Here is an 11,511-nt window from a genome sequence, read left to right on the forward strand (position 1 = left end):
GAGAATCCAAAATTATGTAATATCTACATTTCTTTTGTTTAAAGAAAGTTATAATCTAAAGTTTTTTTTTCTTATTTAGAACTTCGTAAGTTTTTCTGTTTACACCAATCGAGAACCAGTCATGTTATATCGGCTTCATACTAAGACAGGAAATGGTTCCGAATGGTACCGACTAACAAACTAAGGTGGGAATTCCCGAATGGTCCCGAGTGGCAAACTATGACGGGAATTCAAGAAATGTTCCTGGTGACAAATGTCATATAATGAGGCAACATGATATCAATGCGCAAATGTGATTTCACTACTTTAAAATGAGTCATAAATGACAGAAACACGAAAACTGAAAAAAATATTACTCCTCTGATGTATTGAACTGACGAAAGACAAAACAAACCAGTTTTGATCATTCAAAAGTAACAAAAGTACATTTTCTTATCATTCTTTTGGTATTTATTAAAGAAGTGATTATGAGAATATATTTAACATTAATATTATTTAACTTTAGGTATTATATGATAAATCTAGTATACTATGCTTATAATAAATTGCTATTTTATTCAAGATGTTGTTTGATTTTGTCATTACAAAAATGTTATTAATACTTCATTTAATTATAAGATGAAATATTTTGAATCTTATTAGTTTGATTACAGGATCGGTAGTGTTGTTGTAAATTGTATAGCTAGGACGCTGAATAAATTGTCATCTTAATTGATAGAACTGGTTTCCTATAAGTATTGATGAGAGCAAATACTATATTAAAATCGTCATCAATTTGGTACTTCTTTAGCCCCAAGGAATCGGGACTAGTGTTGTGAAACGTCCACAAGTTAACAGAAAAATATCGATAATCAGTACATCACTTTAAAGAAGGGATACCTTTCAATTTGCAGCAGGAAGATATCTTTCTAACGTTTCTATAAGATTTTTACATAGATGTTACGATGTATCTACTCAACGAATTTGCTAGTTTTTCTTTTTTTATTTTTGTTTTCTTTTAGTATATTTTTTTTAGTTTCTTGAAATAAGATAGCCAATCGCCATTGCTGGATGACGAGATTTGAAATGTAAAAACCATCATGAATGTAATTTATAAAACGTGAATCTTATGTAGATTGCTATGAAAAATATTACGTTCTTTATTTAGATAGGTTTATAATTAAATATTAAGTGGTATCGAAATATTACTATAAATGAAACATGTTGTCCTTCAATATGCAATATTCACGTTTTAATGTAATAGGAATAAATACTAGTGAAATATTATATACTATATATTGCTTATTGTGCTAACGATACGATTGATTACCATCATGTTGAAGCGAATATCAAGTCACCACGCTATTATTCAAAACTTCATTTACGCTTCATTCATGATTATTTTGGTGTTTTACAAATTGCTTTTGAAAAAAATGTCAGCATCCTGCTTCCTTTCATATTTTGTATGCATATAGATTAATCATTCATACATTTCTCTATAATAGAGAGTTGATATGATTGGCAAACTAATCGCTTCACATCATGTGTATTCTAGGACATGAAGGTGGAAAATGAACTGAAACTATGCGCCGTTTAAGTATTCCAAAGTCAGATATACAATGATGATATTAAAATAAAGTGAATACCATAAATGAATTGAAAAATTATTTAGAACCTTATTCGTTTCCTCCTGTAAACCACGACTAAGTTATTTAGCACTGAATGAGTCTAACCGTCTCAACCTTGGTAAGACTAGATGATATCTATTGCTAATGTTCACATCAGTTTTTGTTTCAACGTCTTCTTGAAGTTTGTGTTGAGCCGTCGATTGTACATTTTCCTGCTCGACCGCTGTCCTCTATTTCATTTTCGTCATCAAAATAGAGCTCCTCTTCCTCATCGTCTTCCTCATCGTCATCTTCAAACTGCATATCTGGATTGGCTTGCGTAGCTAACATTCGGAGATGATCTTGGAAGGCTGCAAGATCAGAGGCAAGATGAGACGGAGGTCCCTCGTCATCATTATATTCCTCCTCATCTTCCTCCTCCTGCTCCTCGAATTCCTCTTTTATTGCATTTGCAACATCCGCTTCCGGTTGTTGATGTTCGTTTTCGTCACCGGTCGCCCCAAGTCCAGCAAGTGCTAACCCTGGAGGTAGGGCCAGGATAGAAAGGTCAGGAGGAGGAAGCACTCCTCCCCGTCGACGCCCTCCGACAGCCAGGGCATCCTCGTCCTTCTTATCGCCCCCTTCCTCCACCACATCCTCGTCATCCAAAAGCATTGATTGCAGGGTTTTACCTTTGATCAACGCTGCCTTCCTCCTGGCACGAACCTTGCTTAGGTTTGCAAGGACATCATCTGTAAAAAGGACAAACATTGAACTGTATGAACACAAAATCACACCAACAAACAGACACCTGTCTAACCTGGAATTGAGTAGAACCTTGTAGAATCTTTGTTTTTATTCACTTCAAATGAAGAAACAATAAATAATAATCACTGATTTGTACTGATATACTCCAATGTTTATCTTTATGCCTTATTTTTCCCATTTAATGTTACCCACAATTTCCTTATTGAAATATTATAGAATATACAACACACTCAATCAAGTGTATAAATCACGTTCTTTGTATGACTTATTTATACTGCTGAACCGATGTACTTACCGTAGTGTTCATAACTAGCATCTTTCTCTATCTCAGATAATATATCAATACATATAGTTTACTCTAATATGCGAGTTACGTCTCACGATTACACTAACATTGCTCTTATGAGTGTAATTAAGTATACTTTAATTGAAAAGAAGCAACGCAAGAGGTGTTGATCTGGTGTAGAAATGTGTAGTACTCTCACTTATAGCATATCTTCTGTATACTAACCTTCAAATTGCAACCTTTTCTTCGACCAGACTTACATTTGAACTAAGTAATTATTTGTAACCGTCTAAAACATTTGAAATAAAAGTTATAAACTATTATAGAATTGTGCTATGTCTCGATGAATATAGTAACAATATCAATTATCTTGTTAAACACATTCGACTTTTCACTTTGACACAATACAAACGACACTACACATGTTATGTGGTTAGTTCTCGGGGTTTGGTCCGGTGAACAACTATGTTACTACATACAGAGTGATGCACAATCATGGACGGTTAGTAAAAACGCTTAATGCAAAACATAATGACAATCTTAAGAGGAATTAAAATATAACATGCATTACAATTTAAGACGTTGGTTCTTGATAAAATTATTTTTGTGTTACGTTGGGAACATGAATATTAAAATATCTATGGCAACTAATTCCTCGTAGATGTATCATTATTGTCATGGTATATTACAAAGTTAGGAAAGATAAAATAAAACACCAATTTGTAATGCATAATTGTTCTTAAACACATGTGGATTGAACGATCATGATATAGGATTCATCTGACACCCCTGAAAATAAAGTTTGTTATCAGAAAGAGTCATCTCCCTTACTCTCTGGATGTTTGTGATATATCGACATGCATGAGGCGTTATATTCAAATAGCACGCTAAAGACAACATTTATAAACAAAATAAGTATTTCAACAAGACGTAAGTGTAAACTATGTTATGTAGCATTACGTCATCACATTTCGGGCAAACGACACGTCACCACAATATGGACACAAGGCACGTCATTACATTTGTGGTGCACATTTTACTTACGTCCCCCTCATCTTAAAGCCCTGAGCATCAAGATGATTATTTGTTTCCATATTAGAGATGATGTCGGGTTTTGTTGCGTTTATTCTAGCTCGTAATTCATATAAATCGACTGAAACACAATAATTGGATACAGAACGTTCAGGATTTTAAAACAAACTTTGATTTATATTAAACTACACTGTCAGATCAAACTGGATCGTTCTGCTCGTGTATTCGTCCATTTCAGAAAAAAAAGTGTATCTGAAATTTTATAACAAATGCAATATGGATAAATGTAAGTTTTGATTTTACTTAAAGCAAACAATTTATTTTGCAAGTTATTTCTCCAATAATGCATCTAAAGTGCAAAGAAATCAATTTACCAAGCTTTGATAAAGTTAATAACTGATGAAAGCATTTTGTGGTGATTGGCACTAAAAGCAATTTCATGTGTTCTAAATCAAACGTATTTGATCACTCGTATGTGGTTGAAGTGGAAGGATCCTATGCTAGTTCACAATAAAACCGTCATATGCACAGCTTTCAAAAAAAAAAACAAATGCTCCAGATCTGTCATGATTAAAGATAATATATAAACAGTGATTGTGTCCTAATTTGTGGTATAACTATCTGTCTAGTTTCTCAACCTTTCCAACCATCATAAAAGGCAGTGATTCTAAACATCTAAAACTCGTAGGTGAGCTATACCAGCACTGTTTATAGGCAATACGTGAAACGACCGGATATGACGTAAAGCAATATGGCGTACACTATATATTATGAATACAAAGCATAACGGTTACATCTTCTACTTAAAATTTGTCTGATCTTTGTCATATTCTGTTTTAAACGTGTTCAAATGCATTTTTCAATAGAAACGTTATATTTATGTCTTAGATGACGTCATTAGAGACACTTCAATAGTGCAGAATTTCCTTTTACTTAAACATAGTCATTAGACCTGGAAAAGTCAGGTTTAAACCTTTAAGTTTTCGAACGTAATGTTCTAGAGATAAAGTAATAATGGCAATTTGATTGAACGTTATTTTTCTTTTCTTCACGAAAATGCAATTTTACTGTAAAAATATCAGAATTCTATAACCCTGCAGTCAACAGTTAGTTTTGCAAAATATTGAAAAGCGCAACTGGTCATGCATGCAAATAACATATTTAATCTCTGATTATCATATGTTAATAATGGATGGTCAAGGGGCAGGGTTGCAAGGAAATCTGGGTAATGTTTAACAGGATTAAGTAAAATGTAGTAACCCTATACCTCCATCTGAAAATTACGTCTAAGGTCAACTGTAAAAGAAAAGACATTATTATTGTTGATCATGTGACACTTTCATACTTACTTCAGAAAGTACAGGCCTGGGTTGATCGCGATTAATAACATATATATGAAATGACATATTTTCCATAACCTCTATAATATCACACTTTTGAAAAGTCCATAATACCTAATGCCTATCAAATCTCAGGACATACACAAAAACATCGAATTTACTAATTGGCAGAATCACAGAATCTTGAAAAGCGATAATAGGCGTTTTTTTCTGTGTTGAATCATACCACACTAAAATATACATTTTCACAGCTTAAGAATTTGCAGTAGTGTCCCATGCTAACTAAAAAGGAAATTATGTGAATATATTGACTTTCTTTATATTAACATGATAATTATTTACATTATATTCGGTCTGGTCGTACCATATGTAAACCTATCTATTATAACGTCATGTTTTACAATGCTGTGTACAAGGGACCTACAATTCACAAAGAACATGGGATTTTTCTTTATAATTATCTTTTTCTTACGTGACAATTCATGTAAGATAAATTAAACTAAATTATTGTAAAATGTGTTACAAGATTTCTCACTGGTGTGACCAGACAAAAATCACTTCTCACGTGGATATATTGTTTACTGTTAAGATAGAGATTCAACAAACGAATTTCTATAAGTGCAGTTCTACTACCATATTCTCTACAGACACCAGCCGAAGTCATATACTTCTAGACTAAGACACCGACCTAAGTAACTTCGGACATGTATTGAACGTTACGGAAGCCACAAGGTTATGTAATAGGAAAACATGTATTGATAAATTTGGAAAAGAGACGATAGTTTAAAGACAGGTCACATGGTAAGATAAACCCACGATCGACAGCGTTGTTAAAAATATCCCAGATGTGTTAATGTTTCTACTTTGAAAACCCATATTCATATCTTTGGTTTACCTTCTATACAACCACAAAGCAAACCAGAAATTAAAAAAGAATTGATATAAAAAAAATTCGATATTTTTTTGCCGCCAGAATGATGCCCGATTTAAATCAAAAGTTCTCGTATACCGAAAGAAGATTAAAAAATGAAGTTAAAAACCAGCACCTGCATTGGTCATTTTTGTTTTTGTTATTTTTATTTATTTATTTATTTTTTTATTTTTTGTTGTTCCTTTTTGTGTTACCCCTAATGAACGATGATCTTTCAAGCGAAAAGTACACTTTAAATTATGTGTTTTTGTTTATCGTTCGCCTCTTCTTGATATTGATGGTTGAAACTTAAACGTCACACTGATCTTTTTAATATATTTCCGAGTAGGTTGTATGAAGGGTAAGCCATGGTTATACGTGAACGTACAGTATGTGGTATTCATTTCCACCAGACTAAATTGATCACTACTTTCTACACACAAACTCCACAGCTGTGAAACATAGGAGATAGAGAAGGGGAAGATGTGGAAAATGAACATAAAAAAATGTCATACTTATTCGGTCTAGAATACGAATGATAATGAATGCAAACATTTTGGTTATTAATATAAGAACAAATTCATATGTGTAAAATAAAACATTATCAAGTTAAAATAAGAATATCAAAAATCGACGCCGTCTCGATTAGTATAACAAATAACAATGATGTAAAATAGAAATATCAAGGTAAAGCAAATATTTGTATACAAAAAAGCAACATGTGATACTTCGTCACTATGATCAGGAAGTTATTATTCTTGTGAATAAATGCCCCTTCACCAAAAACAATAACAAGCACAAACTCTATAATTTGATCATAATTTGCTTTAACAGAGAAAATTCGTTGTCGGTGAAAGAGGCTATGAATACGTAGAATTTTATATAATATACAAAGTATTATATTATTACAAACAATTATATAATGTGAAAACATAAGATTGAAATACTGATACTTTTGTTTAGCAACTGTATATGTAAGGAATCTTGTAATACGGTTAGGTTAATCACAAACTTCTACAGCACATTGAATTTGAGTAAATATATGAACATACAGCTGTATTATTGACATGGACAATGAATAAATGGAAAAACAAACAAACCGCAGCGCAACATCTATCACCTATAACCACTACGTTCTTTTATATTGGATGTAAGTAGGATGTTGGTAAGTACAATTAAACATAGTATGTACGAGTCTGAACTTATCAATAGATAATAATAACATAGAAAATATCGACATCGTATGTTGCGCTGCACACACACAAAAAAAAAATGAAAGTTCATTTATTCCGCTTAGTTTTCAGTTCTAATATTCACACAGTATGTACATTCATACACATTTGGACACAAAAACGAAGGCATTATCGGCACCCAACCACCATAAGCATAACTCCTACACGATATGTATCGAGCAATTTTGTTCAAGATAAAGTGATGTAACCTTCTCCGTGCTAGAGTGTATATAAACTTAAAATAGGGTTCATGTAAAACTTTACCTCGCTTCTTCTCGCGCGGCTGCACGAGATATGCTGGATCCACGTGTTCTTTGCACATATCACATTCTTTGGTTTCTAGCGTCTGTGTGTCAGAGGGTGTAAGCCATTCCCCAATGAAGGAAGGTTCCTCACAGCGTGGACAGTGCATCAGTCTCTCGACCAAGACCCCTGTAACGACAGTAAAAACGTTGGATATGTAAACAAATATACTCAGTGCTATGGAACAAAATATGGAATCAGCGTAACTTAAGATTGCTGAAAAGTAGTTGATTAATTCGACTGCTTTTGTTTTTTATCCTTGTCATGACAGATACTTCTTCACCAATCTTTTTCTACAAAAATCAAACAGAACAACTTTTTACCAAGCTCTGTGATAAGTGTGATGATTTTAATTTCCTTTTTGTAAATTTTCCATTTCTTGATAGCAACATTTCCAACCTATGATGTTTACTTTTAGCAATTGATTTGATATTCAAGGGTGTGTTCTCAGTATCATTCAGAACATCAGGCAAACTGTCGTAAAATGACAAATTCACAACATTCACAAATATCCTCTCACCTAATGCGACATGAAGGTTGCCTGTTTGATGATCTTTGGTAGACCTAGACGTTTCATTGTTGTTTACCGTGCCGTGTCCACATATGGGAATTTTAAATCTCTTACTTAGATTGACCAAGATTTACATGGCAAATGTTGATGTAGTTTTTTGAATAGTCAACATCAAAGGATTTGGTAAAAGTAGATTTTCTTTCAGTTCATGTTTTACCTTTTCATCTATTTAGATATAAATTAAAATTCTGTTGACACACCAGTACTTTCGAGCTGGTTATGTAACCAGCATGCGAATTTTTCGACAAGAATACTCAATTAAACCGAAATCATATTAAATTCATTTGCGAGGACAAACAAAATAAGCTATTTACCGTGATAGGTTTTGATGACTTCCTCGAACTCCATCAGTAGTGGAAGTAACACGGTCCACATGTTGGAGGGCGGTGTGTCCTCATACGCGTCCTCCTTAGTGTTATCACGAACCTCAAACTTAAGGTTGGTTCCTCGTCCTTTACTGCTCTGACAGTAGCTTATTTTAACTAACACTATCTCCTCCATGTGTTCGGCGAGCACTCCTCCTCCCCAGTGAGCAAGATATTTTAGATTGTTCTTTTTCTTCTTCTGGCAACGAACACTTATGATTTCAAACAAACCTGGTGGCATGTATTTTGGAAAATGCAAAAGAGCTACTAACTTTTTCCTGTTTTTGATTTTTTCCCATTTTTCCTGACAATCATTAGACTCATCAACTTTTCTGAGCCATGGCATGAGTATTTTGGTCACTTGGACGTTGCCGTCGTCGTCCGGATCCACATACAATCTATATGTGTTGTCCTTTCGTCGTTGTATGGGGTAACCAACTTGGAACGCATCAATGAGTAATGTTTCCACGATCCCAAACGGACTGTCGTCATCTATCGGTAACAAGTGTCCAAGGATTCCTCTTAACATCTCGGATTCCATGATACCTTCTTCCAGCAGCATTTTCTTGTAGCGTTCAAAGCGGTTGGTGCTAAACCCGATGGCTTTGAATGAATCATTCGTGTCGTAGTTTAGTACAGTCTTCTGGTCGTGTCTATACACATGGCGGAGAAGTTCAAATAGCCAGGATGGTCTGAGGAACACATACTCGGAAAGGACAGGGTTATTGGCAAACCACATAACTCTGCCGGTTTCGTGGAGGTAGGTCGTTATATCCTTCATCATCCTCTTCATGCCAAATTTGTCGGTAATTTCATCAAAGAAATCATCGTATTTCATGATGGGTACGATCATGGTGTTGCCCTTTTCTTCAATATAATTTTGAACCTCAACCCAAAACGTTGGAACTACAGTCATAACATCTGGGAAAAGTTTCTTGTTGTTGGCTAGTTCATCTAGAGCAGTTCGAAGCTGATCATATCCAACGTAATCCTTTGCACTCGTCACAATGAGGTCAGTTTGGATCTGTAGTGTTTCCGTACAAGATAGTAACCTTTTGAGGGCGATCAGCTGATCAGAGTGAGTCGCCTTGATTTCGGGGATAGCGTCTATCTTTGCTATCCGTCGTTTGATTAGGTTCTCATGGTGTTGTCTGAAAGTGTCTAATCTGGCTTTAACGTCGAATGTTATCTGCTTCAGACGTGTCTCTGATACAAGATCACTATGTGTTCCTACTAAAAGTACTACCAGCCTGTTGGTTTTTGCTATCATCCAATCGAACCAAGATCCAATCATCTCGTCGAACTTGCTGGACGAGTATTGCTTCATATTAAAAGTCAATATTGCAATGGAAGGTTGCTCAAGAAACATATAATGAGGATATAAATAAAATGGATCACCACAAAAATCCCAAATGCTGAATTGCAAATACTTTCCCTGCTCTGCTTTATGATCTTCATAGTCTATGCGCATATCATACGCCTCAACACCTGCGTTGATTTCATTTGCATTGTCCACCAGTCGACCTTGCTGATCAACAAGTGACTGCACCAGGCTCGTTTTACCGCTCTTTGTTGAACCTAACACAACCACCTTTACACCTCTATACACCGTGGCATTTATGCGCGCCTCATGCATATACTGCAGTATCGAACGCATCCCCGTGACATCTGGGGGAGGAAATGTAAGAGGATTGTCGTCCACGAACAAATCTTGGTCAGGATTTCTTTCTAGTTGTTTCATGGCGTTCATATCAAGCTTTTTTATTTTATTTTTACTCAGATCAAGTTTCATTGACATTTGTAGCAGATGACCTGGAAAATTGGTGATATCGTTTTCCGACAAGTCCACTTCTGATACCCAATGTTTATTGTGAACTCTGACGTTGAAGGAAGAAACTTTGGTGATTTTGTTGTGACTAGCATTCAAAGCATCTAGATTTGGCAACATGAACACGTCTGTAGGTAAAACGACAATTTTGTTGCTGGACAAATCCATGTCCTTCAAACTTTTGAGCTGACGCACATCTGTCCCTATTTCACGGAGGTTGTTATGGCTACAGCGGAACACCTCCAGCTTTCTCATATGGCTAATGTCCTTGAACACCCCTGAGAGTTTGTTGTGGTCGACGACCAATATTTGAACACGTCGTGCTTTTTCTAGACCTTTCAATGATTCGATATTATTGTAACTCAAATCGAGTCTAGACAAACACTTTAATTTCTTCAATGACGCCGGCACTTTCGTCAGCCGGTTATCGGTGAGGTTGAGTTCAACAAGATTTCCTAGCAATTTCATAGAATCGGGAAGGCCTCCATCAGGAATACTATTATGACTTAAGTCCAACTTTTCTAAGTTAACTAATTTGTCTACTAAGTGATCAGGTATGGATTTTAAGTTAAGACTTGGAATCATCAACCTTTTTATAGTCTCAGCAAGGTTTTGAACATTGTCTATCGTTTCTTTCTCCAAGTCGAAAAGCCGAAGAGACACTGCTTTTTCGCGTTGTTTTGTAGGTAGGCGCTCCGGATGCATATGCCGGGCACCTTGAAATCCCATATGCGACATTGGTCTTGTTATAACAAGCACCGGCTCTATTAAAGACTTTGTGCGTTTTGGTTTTCTGTGAGTATATACTGCTGTGGTAGCCCCACTAAACCTCTGCTTCCTATGCATTTTCATTGGTGCACTTATATTGTGGCCTCACCTCCGAATCGTTGAGAGTTACCTCCCCTCGAACCTTTCGGCGATCTAATATTATCTTTGTTTTAGCATCCTGCAATGAAATGAAATAAAAACTGTCATCAGCTATCAAAATTCTCTTTGAATTGGACAACAGATAATGGAAGCATGTTATCACAGGATCTTTTCAGAAAAAAAAAATGAAATTAACAAAAGAAGAGAAAGTGTTAGATGTTCTAAGACATGCAACAATAACGATGTAAGTAAGGAGCATTCAGGTATGGCATGACGTAACAAATAAAAATCGTAAATGGTGAAAACATCCGTATTGTTTTATTGTAAGCAATTAAGCCTTTACGTGGTTTTATTTGATAGGTTTAACCGGCCGTTAGGCGACCTAAGTCAAAATACATAGGTTATCATGGATAAAACGTCAAG

At 35.1% G+C, this 11,511-nt stretch overlaps 1 protein-coding gene across 1 annotated transcript; it reads right to left on the minus strand.

Annotated features, from left to right (window-relative positions):
* Positions 1-1,772: 1,772 nt before the first annotated feature.
* On the minus strand, positions 1,773-11,073 carry LOC132545844 (malignant fibrous histiocytoma-amplified sequence 1-like). Its single transcript, XM_060209514.1, has 4 exons — positions 8,343-11,073; positions 7,419-7,586; positions 6,438-6,446; positions 1,773-2,338 (listed from the first exon to the last, which is right to left on the minus strand). Exons 1-4 carry the CDS (start codon positions 11,071-11,073, stop codon positions 1,773-1,775), a joined length of 3,474 nt encoding a protein of 1,157 aa, XP_060065497.1.
* Between the last annotated feature and the right edge of the window lie 438 nt (positions 11,074-11,511).

This window comes from Ylistrum balloti, unplaced genomic scaffold (assembly GCF_031769215.1).
Source record: "Ylistrum balloti isolate Yb309-2 unplaced genomic scaffold, AGI_CSIRO_Ybal_v1 Utg369858, whole genome shotgun sequence".
NCBI lineage: Eukaryota > Metazoa > Mollusca > Bivalvia > Pectinida > Pectinidae > Ylistrum > Ylistrum balloti.